Genomic DNA, 15,397 nt, shown 5'->3' on the forward strand with positions numbered 1-15,397 from the left:
ATAACCGCAGGAACAAAGCCATATGTATATGACAAAAAAATTGCAAGAGTGATCATGATATTACCGACTTCACTTATCCAACACTTATCTGGAAGGGACCAAAAAATTGCTACTCAGCAAATACCTAACTCATAGCATTTACCGCAGCCTTAAAGGCAAAAGAGATGTCAATTAAAAGTGAGCAAAAGTAAGAGACCGGTTAAGAAGGCCAAAAAAAATTACTCGTTGCCCTCAAAACCTAACTTTCTTCACAAAAAGACGCAACATCATCAAATAGGATTGGTACACGTAGAAATGTTGTGTCCTATCTGCTTGCATCTTGAACACCTATTAACTCTGACAATGCCAGTTGAAGGTTTCTGAAAAAAATAAGACTACAAATTAATACATGGTCACTCGCATGAGAAACAGTTGAATAAATAGCTGAAGCTTAGCCCATTCTTACCGGATATTCACCAACAGATGGAATTCTAGTCTTGATTGGCCTACCAGATGGCCGACGGGACTTTGGTGGGATTATGTCCCTCTTAACAACTTCATCGGCCATGCCAAGATCATTGGAATGAACTTCAGGGTTGATTACTCCTGCGTAAATAGCTGCCCATGTAGAAGTCTTATAGTACTCGTCTACTAGTGTTGTTGGTGGAATACCTTGGTAGTTGGCAGCCAACATTGCGTGTCCACAAGGGATCTTTACTCGATCGTATTGTATGCAAGTGCATTTTTTCAAATCCAGAAGGACATGGTGCTTCCCGTTGAACACCCCCACAATTTCATAACTCTAACTTGAAATAGTTGCAACCTTGCTACCGCTAGTCATTTGTTTATCAACCTCCGGAGTTACCAACCGTTGTGTCTGGCAGACTTTTTCCTCCTTGCACTGAACCAGCGTGATAACATAGCCCTAATAAACTTAAGCAACTCCACGATTGGTGACGCCCTACCCTTCCATAATGCTTTGTTTAATGATTCAGCTATGTTACTAGTCATCAGATTGTAACGGTCTCCCTGAAAATATGCGCGTGACCAATGAGCAGCGCCGATTTTGTCAAGCCATTTAGCACATTCGATGTTTTTTCCTCTAATTTGACCATACATCGTCCGGAAAGAGCCAACTGTGAAGGCATATGCAGCATTAGTGACCAGTTTGGCAAGACCTTTGTTGTGAAATTTGGCATTGACATTCCTCGCCAAGTGGACAATACAAGCGACATGATGAGAAAGGGGGAAAACCCTCTTTTTAGCAACGTAAATGGACTGACATCTGTCAAAAATGATGGTGAGGGTGTTGTTGTCTGCGATGATCCGTTCTAGCTTTTCAAAGAACCAAGTCCACGAATCATCATTCTCGCTATCTACAACAGCAAACGCTAGAGGGAACACTTGAAAGTTACCATCTTGGCCACTTGCTGTCAACAACACTCCTTTGTACTTACCAGTTAGATGCGTCCTGTCCACAACAAGAACACGTCTCAGCTTACTAAAGCCTTGTATTGATGCACCAAACGCCAAAAACGTGTACAAGAACCTTTCAGTACCATCTTCATCGATTTCTGTTTTGATATCTGTTACAGTACGGAGATTTGCGACCTTCAAAAGATGCAAATATTCAGCCAGTTGATCATACGAATCTTCATCAGAGCCAAACAAATCGTCTGTAGCTTTTTCCCTAGCCCTACGACACTTACAGTATGATGCTGACACCATTAGGTCCTCAAGGACCAATTGCTGCAGGTCTATTGGTACTGGGGATTTAGATGGATCGCTAAATTGTGCTTTGAAGACAGCAGAAATAACTCGAGAAGTCGCCTTCTTCATGTAATTGCACCTTGTTTCAACTGGGCATGTGTGTTCCAAACATGCTTTATGTATCTCATAGTATCCATTGCTCAGTTCTTTAGCCATAATCCTCCAGTCGCATTTCACACAAGAACACTTAAGAACAAAGTAGTCTCGCTTCGTCCGGGTTTGTTTAAAATGGAACTGTTTCTTAATTGCATATATGGCTAAACCTATCTGGCAATCTTCTTTGTTGGCAAATTTTTTGCCCTGGTAGATGTCTTTATCATCGTCATCAATGTAAAGATCAGGAATCTCATCCCTCTCATATTCTATGTCATCAAACAGAGGAGGAATATCAAACTCCTCATCATCACCATCATCTAACCTCCTTTTTGGTTTAGCTGGAATCTGTTCCTGTCCACCATTATGTGTCCACGAGGTCACGGTACTTTGGACAGGTTCACTAACTGCTGGGTCACCACTCAGACCGAAAACCCCACCAGAATCCATACCAAATTTCTCATCTTTTGGTAAGGATGTCCCACCGTTGACGACAACCCTATGGTCGAAGCAGTCATTCGTGGTACACATAATTTCTACAGGATTTGCACGACCAAAATGATCTCCCACAAAGTTCCCCCAAAATTCTCGATCATAATCTGTAGGAGTAAGAATCTCCTGAGTTGGTCCTTCTTCTTCTTCTGTGTCTTCTTCTTCTTCAGAACTATGACCGCAGTCTTCAACAATACCCTCAGCCTCGTTGCCAATACTTTGACTCCAGTCTTCAACATAACAACCTCTTTCCCAATACTTTGACTCTATTTCATCAACCTCAGCCAATAGCGATGGATCAACCTGGGTGGTAGGTATTATGGGGATTGTTGATTTGGAACCAACAGTTCCTTCCATTTCAACATCAACATCAATTAGAGTGTTATTGGTATAAAAACTACACTTCCCACGCTTCCCACTCTTACCGAAACTACAACCAGCTGAACTTCCGGCAGACACACGCTTCCCACTCTTACCATTAGTAACACCAATCTTAAAATTTTCCTCCATTTCAGAAAGACCAGCGACGACGACATCATCCAGTTGGCTTCCAAGAGCGGCATCAAGTAATGGTGCCAAATCATCATCGCTTGATCCAAAACTACATCCAGGCGACTTACCGGGGAGAGGAATGCCACGACCAGAAACAAATGAATCTCTATCCCCTGTATTTAACTCATCTGTGTTTGGACCTCTGTTTCTAGACTCTTGGAAGTTGACAAACATATTTAAATGACGGTTCTCACGAAACAATTGGTTGAAGTAGTCTAAGCCAACATCGGTAGTAACCAGTACAGGAGGAGTTCTCTCACCCGTGGTGAAAAGCATGCTGTTAGGAGGAGAAAAGTTGAAACAAGCCTTCTTCTTCAGAACGCCGAATTCGAGTATTACAACATCCTCAAGTTCAGCTAACGTAACATTCTCGGAGAGGGGAACGACCCTCGAAACGAGAAACTTATCCACCTCAAACCTCCAAACGCCATCCACCGAAGAAGCCCACTCACCGCATAGGAAAATACAATGACCAACCTGCAACCAAGAACAGTTGTTGGTTTTTAAATCACATAATTGCAATCCACAGAAAAGAAACAAAACCAAAGATGGAATCCACAAAAAACATCCAAAAAACGTTAAGAGACATTACCAGGGCCGCCATGTCTCCCTTATCCACCAAAACCCTATTCCTTCTTGTCTCCCTTATCCACACAAAATTTCACCTTTATATATGGCTGCAAACATAAACTTGGAGGAACTACCCTCATGTAAGTCATACAGGCACAAGATCAAATATTTTTAGTTACAAATGGAAGGAGGGGATTCTTTTGCTCTAACAATTTTGGTTAGAAAGTATTATTTGGTTAGAAGGAGTTGAGGGGTAAAATTGTATAGAAATGAAGTGAACAATGTAAAAGCAAGGCAAAAAGTGCCTTATGGACAACAAGTGTGTTAGGATGCAATAAAATGTATGAAAAGTGTGCTAGGGTGCAATAATTCCAAGAATATTTGGCAAAATAGATAGTTTTCAAAACATAATTGTAAAAGTAGTATAATCACTATTTACAATTATCAAATTCCACAATTTTTACTGTTTTCTACTGTTCGCAAGACTTTCCAACCCTCATCAACATTTAATATTTACAACCATGTCATTGAGTCTTTTATTTTTTTTTTCTTTTTATTTTTTTTTCTTCTTTATTATATGTTCCATATAATCTAAAAATAAAAATGCTGACTAATTAAAAAAAAATTCTAAATTTTTTTAGAAATAAAAAATTCTATGTTTTTTTCTTTATAATTGGATATGCATTTTGTTTGGTGATTTTATATGATAATATTAAATATTTTTTACAAATTTTAGATCCGCACACCTAATTAAGTATACAGATGTCTGTACATACTATTAAGTGTACAAATGTCTGTACACACTAAGTGTACAAATGAAATTTGTTTAATTCTTAGGGTTTCAAATGTCTGTACATATGCTTGTACTGTAGTGTCTTTATACAAATTACATCTATAAAGTTAATAATGTGTACAGACATCTGTACACATAATAATGTGTATAGACATCTGTACACATACTAAGGTGTACGGATACAAAAGATTTATATAATATATTTAAAATTTATTAAATAAAATTTATATCATATTGTAAAAAAAAAATGTATTTTTTTCTGTATATAAGAAGTTTTCTTAAAATAGATTATATTAACAATTATTTGAATAATTATGAATGGAGGAAAAAAAAATATTTTATTTTTTACTCACAAACATACCCATTTTTGTAATTTTCTCACCAAAGCTATGCCCCATCATTTCTCTCTATTTCACAAATTCTCTATTACACAACACCATATTTTTCCAATTTTAAATAGTAAATATATTAGTTTCCCAATTATATTTTCAAAATATACTAATTTGCTAACAAACTCCTGAACTAAAAAATCTGAACCGAACCGGAAATGGACATAAATAGTACATAATCACTACTGACCAGTCACCATCTTCATTAAAGCAGTAGGACCGTTTTTAATATTAGGCCCAAAGAAAGCCCATAAATACACCAAACACGTGGCAAACAGTCAACTATGAAGAAGAAAAAAATGAACAATCATTGAATTTTTTTGTATCTTTTATTCTCTCCTGATCCCGTGTTGATTGAACCAATCCAAACTCTAACAAACATCATCATCTTCCTTCAATTGTATTCCTATTTTTGAAAATCTCAGTGTTTGCGTTAATGGAGATCGCTCCATCTTCGAGTAGATTTAAGCTTAACGATCAATTTAAGCTTCTTGAGTTTCCGGATAAGTACGTCGTCACACCAGTCGTCGATTCGCCTCATGAACGCGGCTTCTCCGTTAATCGGCGTGATGGCAATATCAAACCTCTTGATGGTAATCATCGACACTCTCTCCGTTTGATGTTTTGAAATCTATAGAAGATGACGAATCTTTTGATTCGATTTCTCGTTAGGTTTAGTGTTTTATGCTTTTGAAGTGTTCGACCGTATTTGATGTCCATTGCTGTTTCTTCGCTACTGCAGAAGACGCATCTTCGGGGAATCCTACTAAAGTCTCTACTATCTATGGCGTAGGAGGAACTATTAGGCTCTTAGCAGGTGAATTTGGTTTCTGCTCAAAAGGAACTACTGTACTGTGTTTGGCTCCGATTTGAGATTCTCATATGCTGGTTTAAACTTCAATAATGTATAGGAACATACTTGCTCGTTATAACGTCTCGGGAGAAAGCTGGAAATTTCCTTGGTTTTCCGATTTTTAGAGTTACGGCTATGAAATTCCTACCTTGCAATGAGGCTTTGAGGTTTGCTACTGCTCAAGAAGTAAGGTTTGCTCTTGTTAAGTTTAATTGACATATGGACTTTTTGGGGTTTTTAAATGTTTGGAGTTTATGAATGAGTGAAGTTTTCTAAAGCATTTGGTCACTAATCTGAATGGTGGCTTGTGCAGAAAAAGGATGAAACATATTTTAGGACTCTGTTACAAGCACTTGAGGCAACCCCTGGATTGTATTTTTCATATGAAACAGATATAACATTGAAGTAAGTTTTCACTATCTGATGATCTTGAGTAAAAGAGTGTTACGGATTTCCGTGGCTTAATATATATATATATATTGGTTACATTGATCCAATGTTGCAGCTTGCAAAGAAGGTGCAAGCTAGCTGAAGGTTGGAATCGTAAGCCCATATGGAAGCAGGTTTGATTTTCATCTGCTTCTTTCTTTACAAAAAGGATCTTCTTGGATCTTACATTGTTGTTCGTCGAGTTAAAGTTAGCTGAAGGTTTACCTGCACTTGTCAGGCTGACCCTCGATTTGTTTGGAACTGGCGTCTTTTGGAGGAATTAATAGAATGCAAAGTAAGATTTATGATTTTAATCATTAAATCTTCTCATTCCATGTTAAATTTTACTGATCTAACCTTCTTTTATTGTGGCAGCTGGATGGTTTTATTCTTCCTCTACTTCAAGGGAATATCCTTTTTGTTTTATCTTCTGTTTCGCATCTTCTTGGACTTTCTATATTTTTAATGCTATGTCTTTCAAATATGATTTTAATAGATGATACTCCAATACGTGTTGTTTAACATTAACTAATGGTTAAGCTACCAAGTTGCTGAGCTAAAGCTCAAGAATTCTCCTGCTGTGATATCGCTAATTTCCAGGCGCTGTACACGGCGTCTAGGTAGGGTTTAACTTGTAGTTCTGCTGGAAAATTCAGTTGAATGCATGTTTGTTTGACAGTGATTCTGAAATTGGCATCCCAGGTACACGTATGTGGAGAAGAGGAGCCAATCTGGAGGGGGACACGGCTAATTTTGTGGAAACTGAACAAATAGTGGAGATTAATGGTTTCAAGTTCTCAGTATTGCAGGTATACTGTTGTTAAGAGCTCATTTTTCGCAGTGTCCTGTTAAAATGATGTATTATTTCATTTGCACAATCTGTAGAATCACATTCATTGATCCATGTGAGACTTTTTTCATAACATTTCGGCTGAATGGTTTACTGTTTGAAGTTTTCTTTGATATAGTTTGATTTACTCAAAATTCCCTATTTCATTATTTGTTGCTTCATCTCTCCACTTGATCATGTAGGGCACCTTGCTTTTATTCTTCTCTGTTTTGATTTTGTAAGCTTTCCCTTTCATTTCTTGCCGACTGTAACTGTCTCGCTTTCACTTACTAGGTTCGAGGTTCAATCCCACTTCTTTGGGAGCAGATCGTTGATTTGAGCTATAAGCCACAACTTAAGATAAATAAGCATGAAGAGACGGTAACTTTTTAAGATCTTGTGACCAGATTAGTTATACTCTGTCCAACCCTCAAATTTAATTACTTTACTTCTGCCTCCAGCCAAAAGTCGTGCAGCGCCATTTCCATGATCTTTGCCAAAGATATGGAGACGTAATTGCAGTTGACCTAACAGATCAGGTTGATTTCTTTTCTCCTCATTCCAGATAACAAAAGTAAATGGCAAAAAACATATGTGCACTTTGACATGTGAAAATTAGGACATTTGGCTTCAACTCTAGTGTGGTTGCTGCTATGCAAATTTTCACTTGCTTACTTATAATGTATGATATTGGACTGCATTAGCATGGAGCTGAAGGTGAATTAAGCAAGGCATATGCCACCGAAATGGAGAAGCTTCAAACTGTGAGGTAAAACACCATATCCATATAACGCATTTACCTTCTATCTTTTATGTATTAGGTTTTTTTTTGGGATTATCTCTCAGCTTTGACTGTGAAAATTTTCTTTTACCTTAAGTTTTCTTAGATCATACACGTCAAGTGGATTAAGAGATATTGTTAGTAATGAGATTGTTGGACGCAGATATGTCTCCTTTGACTTCCATCAGGTCTGTGGAACTACAAACTTCGACAACTTGGGAGTACTGTATGAACAGATTGGGGATGCATTTGAAAAGCAAGGGTAAGCAGAAAAACTATGGTTTTTGTTCTGCTCATTTCAGCTAAGTTAATATGGTTAGCAGTCAGATGTTATTTGTTTGGCTCAAGTTAGCTTGCTGCTAGCTGTACTGAGCGTTTTATTTCAGCTGCAACTAATCCAATCTGAGCAGATATTTCCTTGTAGACGCAGACGAGAACATCCTAGAAGAGCAGAAAGGAGTGATCAGATCTAATTGCATTGACTGTCTTGACCGCACAAATGTTACCCAGGTTTGTTGAATTATTATTCTTACTCATGGTTTTCCATTTCCAGTAGCCATCTTGATTGGTACGGTATGTTCTATATATAAACTCATGGGTGATATTGGGTGGAGCGTGTAAAGAACTGTTGGTAAACCCTCTTTTGTGTCATCTGAGATTTTGGGAACTTGGCTATGCATTTAAACTATTTTTTTTGGGGCAAAAATCACTGTTTTCATATATGTAAAATTGACGTAATATCATCTCTGGTTGCACCTAACGGTTTAAAAAAAATACTTGTTGTAAAGCTTTTTAAAAGGTCGAAATTGAAACCTTGTACCTAAGATGCAAACACTACCATTGAACAGCTAGTAATTACATTCTAAACCTTTCTAATTGAGTTGCTTCTGATTGCTTTCTTTCCTTTTTGTTGCATCATATGAAAAGAGTTACATGGCCCAAAAAATTCTGAATCTACAACTTCAAAGGATCGGGGTGTTTGATTCCACAGATTGTGTGTCTTTGTTCGAAGATGATTACACAAAGTTCAGAACAAGTAAGTGGTTGTCATCATTTTCAAAAAATTCAGTGCAGTGTCCAGCTTTAAAGCTGTAGATATCTTCTCTCTTCATCAAAACCTTTAATCCTTTTGCTTTTCTCATAGTTTGGGCTGAGCAAGGGGACGAGATTAGCTTGCAATACGCTGGGACATATGCTCTTAAGGGTGACCTCGTCAGGTGAGACATAGTCTGCTTGTGCTCCTTTGAAAGACCATATTGATTTTAGTTGGCTAACAATTCATGTGATAGTGACGATGTCTTTTTAAGTTTACAGTTTAAGCTTTTATCTTAACCATGCATCAACACTGTCAGAATTTTCCATGATTTTATCTCAATACGTTATTACAAGATTGATAACCTGTAATAGCAATCTTGATTTTTCTGTTTACTTTGGGTGTAGTTTCTCTAAAAATGCTTTAGGACTTGGGCTGAAATTACTTATTTAGAATGACCATGTAAATGATAATAGTAATATACGCTATGGGGTGTTTTGGTGAAGGTACGGGAAACAGACTATGGCTGGAGCAATCAAAGATGGCATCAGTGCGATGTCGAGATATTATCTGAATAACTTCCAGGATGGTGTAAGGCAGGCAAGTTTTTTCTACACTTATAAATGAAGCAGCAAATTAGAAGTGAGGTAAAAGATGATAAACTGAAGGTAGAGAAAACAAAAACTGATAGAGATTTTTATTTTCCAGGATGCTTTGGATCTCATAAGTGGTCGATACACAGTGGGCACAAACAGCCCTTCACAACTTCAGCCCATTGGAGCACAACCGTCTGTATGTTCCTCCGTACCACAATCTTGAACATATTAAACAAAATTTCACCTGTTAATTAGTTGGCCTTTGCGTTTGGCACTTAAATGAATCTAGTATCATATGTGAACGCAAACATATAATTGCATTTGAAACGATCGAGACCTCAATCCAACAAACAGAAGAAGCTGACTAGATCTTGTTTGTTTTTTGGAAAAAGAAACAGTTCCTGCCAGTAGCATCCGCATTGTTGATAGGTGGTGTAACAGTGACATCTTTCTCAATTCATCAAGGTAAAGAAAGGCTTTTGATTCATAGTATTATGGATTATAGGATTGAGTTGTGATATTGACATGTTGGTTGATAAAAACAGCGGGAAGAAACACGCAGCAGTATCTGGCGACAGCATTGTGGGCTGGAGTGACTGCAGGAGTTGTGGCGATGATCAAGGCCAATGGAAGGCACTTGTGTTCAAGGCCTCGTCTCTGCCATCTAATTTGATTTCCATATGAACTGAGATGATTTGTGTCTCACATTCTTCTCAAAACACACGCACACTTTACCTCGTCTGCTTTCTCTTGTATTTCTTGTTGAACTTCCGTACAAGAATCTTAGAACTAGAAGGCTATTTCACTCCCCTTTTTTATGTGTCGTTATTATTGATCTTATGCATATCATAATGAAATCTACTAAAACAAAATTTAGGTAAATATAAAACCGACTCACCCAAACACGATATCTGATCCAGTGTCGATCAAAAAAAAAAGCACAACGATTTTATTGACATTTTAACAAAAGTTATATATGATGTCTTTAATAAAACATTAACCAAATTATAATTCCCAATTGCACACGACCCTAAAAGCTTTGAGATCGGATTATTTGGCACACTTGTGAATGCCCACGTTACATAAACAAAAGTAACCAACAGACAACAACAAACACTGCACAACCTTTAGCTTAAAGACGGCTTCGGGTAGCTGGTTTGAAACTCGCAATCCCAGTTACTTCCCTTCCCGTGACTAAGGTGTTTATATCGTAAGTCCCTTCGTACGTAAAAATGGGTTCAAGGTCACAGAAAGCCTGCAAAAGTTTACATTTTAGCATTTAACTATGATCTTTATTCAATAATAGCCAACCGTCGAGACATATATGAAAATAAGCTCACCTTTGCCACCAGAAAATCTGATAAAATTCCATTCCCACCAAGTAATGCCCGACCGAGTGACGCAGTTTCCCTCGCTTTCGATGAAATCCATGCCTAGGTTATGCAAATGAATAAATGATATTATTCGATACAGAGCTAAGTTTAATTCCGACACTACAATTCATAAGAAAGTTTATCTCGTCTCAGCTCGTGAACATAGACCTTCCTACATTTGGGTAGAATAGACCCTCATACGGTTATGGATACAGGAACATTAGCAGATGTGACGGGCCTCTATTCGCTATATTGCTACACTCACATTAGTTGTACTTTCCCTAACCTCTATACACTGATACGTTTATTCTCTTGTTACTACACATTCTCTTCAAGCAAACAAGTGATGCATCTCAAGCTAATATGACAGGTCTCCTACCAAATGGTTCATAACTATGAGTTCCTATTGTTGTTTAAACCATCTTACTACGGCTAGTGTATCGACTATGTAATTAGACACCATGTTTCTCTATGTCGAATAATCAGCAAAAAGAAACTCATATGAAAGCAAAAAAAAGGAATTGCTGTTATTATACCTTTCCTAAACTGGCTTGACCTGGAGTCATCTGACCTGACTCATATAGCTTGCAGAGACGCCAACCCATTAGAAACATTGCTTGAACATTACCTAGCATCTCAACAAGCTTCTGTTGGTTTAACTGGAAAGCAGCCAATGGTACTCCAAACTGTTTCCTCTCTTTCAGATACCTTGAAACAATACACATTATATGAGTATTGTACTATACATAATGAAACGAATGCTCATACTATGATTGTTGAGATCTGGCTGTTTCCCCAAGAATACCTGTGACACATATCGTAGATTCCCATTGATATGCCAATTGGTTGCCAGGCCACCATTACACGTGAGACAGCCAGGACCTACTCAATGAAAGTGTAGACAAAAAGTTAAGCATAACAAAGAAAAGAGGAAGATGTGACGTTTTGCTGGTGATAAAGTATTCAAGAGCATTTTTTGGGTCATGTGAAACTATCACAACAGTACCTTGCTGGTGTCCTGGAAAGAATTTACCCCAGGTAACCGATCCTCATCAGGAACAAAGACATTCTGTAGTAGAATATCTCCATTTTGAACAATACGTAAACCTATTTTATTTGGGATCTTGGTAGCCGTTAAGCCAGGCGCATCTTTCTTGACTATGAATCTGCAAGAGGGTTGCCGGTAAATTTCTGTAGAAATTTAGACTATCTAAATCGAATGATGTGTATTTGGAATAAACACTTAAGTCCAGTATGCTCTTGATGACAGTCCATACAAATAAACTTGTTCCGTACATTCAACTGTAGTCGTAGAGCAATCTATTTTAGCATTCTTTTGAAAAATGGATTTTCAAAATCTACCATAATCTGAAATCAAGATCCACCTCATCACCTTCAGTTTCTGAGAAACTACCTCTACATCTAAGATACAAAATCTAAGAGATCTGAGAAAGCCAAATATATTGACATACCCATTGACTTGGTTGGTTGTCGTATTCCTAGCAAAGATGATCAACACATCTGCAAAAGTGCTGTTTCCGATCCAACGCTTTTGACCATTAAGTATCCAACCTCCTTCAACCTGATGAAGTAGCCAGTTGAAAAAGGTCAAAACAATGAAACTTCCGACAATTGCAGAAAAAGAGCAGGAAAGGTTACAAGCAATTGAATAAAAAGAGAGAAGTTAGCACCACCTTTTTGGCAGTTGTTATTAGACCACTTGCATCGCTTCCATTGTCCGGCTCTGTCAAAGCCTTTATAAAAGTCCAACACATGTAATGAAATCAACACCATGTTTACATTACACAAAAACTTATCCAAGGGATGCAAATCCTCTAAGTCCAAGATCCATGTACTCACCCAACAAGCCACAGAAGTCAATTGAGCCATAGCAGGCAAATGCTCCTGCTTCTGTGCTTCTGATCCACAAAGTGCTATTCTTGAAAAAAAATCAGAAGAAATTAAGGTCATGCAAATCCTATTATGAACTTTATCAAAACAATTGATTATTAAAGAGGCCAAGAAAGAAATATTAGGAGATCTTACCAATAGTGAGCATACCCAAAGAAGCATGCACCAACATGAAAGTCCCACAACTTGCATCAACTCTAGCTATTTCCGCTGTGGCAATTGCGTTAGCAGTGATGGAGAGGCCAGGACATCCATAACCCTAAGAATTCAAAACCAAATCAATATTTTGAAGTTTCCATTCACATAACCAAACAAAAACCCAAAGCCTAGCATTGAAAATTACCTTGATTGAGCCACCAGCTACACGTAAAGCCCCAAGCTTTGGAATGATCTGGAATGGAAATTCTGCCTTCTCCCAGTACTGAGAAGCAAAATTCAAAAGAAGAGCAATGATGTAACGCTACTATACAATCAAAGACAAAACAATCTCAAAACATGAAGATAGACACCTCAGTCATAATCGGGGCAACTTCTTTCTCCATGCACTCCCTCACTCTCTTCCGGACGGCCTGTTCCTCTGGAGTCAATAGATCATTGAAATGGTAATAGTCCGAAGCTGCAGGCAGTATCCACACAAATTAAGCATAAGTACAATAAACCATCCAAATAAAACCATTTAGAAGAAGAAGAAGAAGAAGAAGAAGAGATGTAATAATCCTCACTGCACGGTGGAAATGTAGAGGCTGGTGTTGCTTGAGGAAATGCTTTAGATATCTCCATAGCTGGCAAATCAAGATATGAACTCCTCGCCTTCTTCTCATTATTTTCTGCAAAACCAAAATTTCAATTCATAATTAACAATTCTCTCAACTCTCAAAACCCGAAATTCAATTCATAATTAGCAATTCCTATACAAGTTTCAGCAATCATGATCCGCTACACTATATACAAACGAAAACAGACTCTGTAATACGAATTTTGAAATCGCAAAATCTCCGAAAAAAATTCACAATCTTCGTCAAAATTATGCCAAACTAACACTCGAAACACAATCTTATTGACCTACCCAACGATTTCACCTGTTCGATCGAGGTGATCGACTCATAAAACCATCATGCAAGAGCAAACCATCATGCAAGAGCAACAAAAAAAAATTACAAAATTAAGGTGCACGATTCATGCACAACGAGAAAATGGAAGATACAGAGAGGACGAAAACGAACCTTGATCGGCAGATTTGAGAACAGTCATGGTTGAAGAAGAAGATACAAATATCTCTACCCTACGGCTCCGTGATGATGAACGAAAGTGACGAATGTGTAAAATTGCGCAAGGAAGAGATAAATGGACGACTAATCAGGACTTTGACCAAAAAAAAAAAAAAAAAAAACGACTAATCAGGACCTGCCACGACCCGACCCGACCCGGTTACTATTTTTGTAAATTTCCTCTTTTCTTTTGCATTGAAGTTATCAACTTATCCTGATTTCCAAATGTTACGTTTTGGACCCGCTTTTTTTTTTTCTTTAATAAGGGACAATACTAATGTCTAATTATGAAAAAGATTGGTGATGGAAATGTTAGGAATTTTTTTAGGTGTAGAAGAATTTGAAAACGATATTTAACAACGAGAAAATATATGTCGTTTACGTTACAATATTGGTTGTATTCAACGACAGCAAGATGAAACATACAGTACATCGTTGCTATTCGTTTGTCGTTGTCGCATGAATTATATATGGAAGCTTTTGATATACTAACTCATTTGGGTTAGAGAATTATATCTATATTAACATTTTTGAAGTATATTTTGTGTTATGTTTTTTTAGTTTTTCTTAATTACTTTGTTTTATTTACAACATTAATCCTTATTAATTTCCTAAAATAACATTTCGTAGAAACTCAATTAATGTAACTATTTAAAACGACCTAATTTGATACGTTCATTGCCATAAATATCTTCACAACATCTATTAATCCCTACAGATTTTCCTAAAATAACATTTGTAAAAAGTCAATTAATGGATCTATATAAACCAACCTAATTTTAAACGTTTATTGCCATACAAAGGTTGAAAATATATATACATTCCGTTTGTTTCTAAAACAACTTTATGCATTAAATGATTAATCCTATAAAAATTTCAAAAATCCATTTTAATAGATGTTTGGTGAATGTAGGACGGTCCCGTTTTAATGACACAACATCATTTGAGTAACAAATTTAACCTGCGGTGTATTGCGGGTTAAATAACCAAATATTGTCATGCGTTGTATTGCGGGTTAAATAAGAGTGGGATTGGTGGGATTGGTGACACTTTTAGATGTGTACCAGGAGATAAATGTATTACTAGACTAGACATATACCACACGGGTTAAAACCTTGAAAACACTATAAAAATCTATACTTTGAATACTTAGATCAAATACCTGTAAAATTTTATATTTTTTAAATTAATAAAATAATAATAGAATAACAAATAAATACAATATAAATTTTAAAATTTATAAATTAAAAATATTGTCCCGCGGTGTACCGCAGGTTAAATCCTAGTAAAATATTATTTTTATAAGCATTTTTACGGTGTGAATAATGGTTCTAATTAAATCCGCCAGATTTGTATGCATGAAACTTTGGTTTTCGAAAAGGTGTTGTAGGGGAAAAAGCTCCCACGCACGAGTTCCTAGGTCAACCGCAAGAAGCATGGAGTTTTCAAATAACTGGATCTTACCTACTACTTCGTACTAAAAGAAGTAATAACCCGCGGTCCGTGGCCGAATGCTGAAGTCTACCATCGGTCCGTCACGTTCCTCCGGCAAGCCCTCTGTCACAAACCACCGAACTTACACACATTAATGAAGTTTTCTGTTTCGTACCTCCCTCCCCCAACTCTGAAAATCGGTAACGGAATCCTTCCTTCAACTATTCTCTCCTCTTTCCAGTTCCTTGTGTA

At 37.1% G+C, this 15,397-nt stretch overlaps 2 protein-coding genes and 1 pseudogene across 4 annotated transcripts; 1 reads left to right on the forward strand and 2 right to left on the reverse strand.

The window, feature by feature from the left end:
- Positions 1–269: 269 nt before the first annotated feature.
- On the reverse strand, positions 270–3,490 carry LOC104784019 (uncharacterized; annotated as a pseudogene).
- Positions 3,491–4,923: 1,433 nt separating this feature from the next.
- Positions 4,924–9,976, forward strand: LOC109124615 (phosphoinositide phosphatase SAC8). Of its 2 annotated transcripts, XM_087511378.1 has the most exons (20): positions 4,924–5,231; positions 5,381–5,455; positions 5,550–5,677; positions 5,805–5,896; positions 5,997–6,054; positions 6,159–6,215; positions 6,296–6,327; positions 6,458–6,540; positions 6,623–6,729; positions 7,044–7,130; positions 7,211–7,288; positions 7,454–7,518; positions 7,694–7,792; positions 7,941–8,040; positions 8,458–8,566; positions 8,675–8,747; positions 9,070–9,163; positions 9,272–9,355; positions 9,558–9,624; positions 9,705–9,976. In XM_087511378.1, the coding sequence occupies exons 1-20, from the start codon at positions 5,075–5,077 to the stop codon at positions 9,830–9,832; spliced, it is 1,773 nt and encodes a 590-aa protein (XP_087367504.1). In that variant the 5' UTR covers positions 4,924–5,074; the 3' UTR covers positions 9,833–9,976. The 2 variants fall into 2 exon arrangements, with proteins under 2 accessions (XP_087367504.1, XP_087367503.1); XM_087511377.1 differs by lacking the exons at positions 4,924–5,231; positions 5,381–5,455; positions 5,550–5,677; ... (1 more) ...; positions 5,997–6,054; positions 6,159–6,215 and having other exon boundaries at positions 6,326–6,540; positions 9,552–9,624.
- Positions 9,977–10,087: 111 nt separating this feature from the next.
- On the reverse strand, positions 10,088–14,013 carry LOC104781021 (acyl-coenzyme A oxidase 4, peroxisomal). Of its 2 annotated transcripts, XM_087511376.1 has the most exons (14): positions 13,835–14,013; positions 13,667–13,795; positions 13,166–13,270; positions 12,953–13,059; positions 12,787–12,864; positions 12,579–12,702; positions 12,393–12,466; positions 12,227–12,286; positions 12,005–12,114; positions 11,539–11,698; positions 11,338–11,414; positions 11,069–11,240; positions 10,500–10,592; positions 10,088–10,414 (listed from the first exon to the last, which is right to left on the reverse strand). In XM_087511376.1, exons 2-14 carry the CDS (start codon positions 13,692–13,694, stop codon positions 10,292–10,294), a joined length of 1,311 nt encoding a protein of 436 aa, XP_087367502.1. In that variant the 5' UTR covers positions 13,695–13,795; positions 13,835–14,013; the 3' UTR covers positions 10,088–10,291. The 2 variants fall into 2 exon arrangements, with proteins under 2 accessions (XP_087367502.1, XP_010503890.1); XM_010505588.2 differs by lacking the exon at positions 13,835–14,013 and having other exon boundaries at positions 13,667–13,800.
- Between the last annotated feature and the right edge of the window lie 1,384 nt (positions 14,014–15,397).

The sequence above is a fragment of the Camelina sativa genome, chromosome 4 (genome assembly GCF_030686135.1).
Source record: "Camelina sativa cultivar CO46 ecotype springtype chromosome 4, ASM3068613v1".
NCBI lineage: Eukaryota > Viridiplantae > Streptophyta > Magnoliopsida > Brassicales > Brassicaceae > Camelina > Camelina sativa.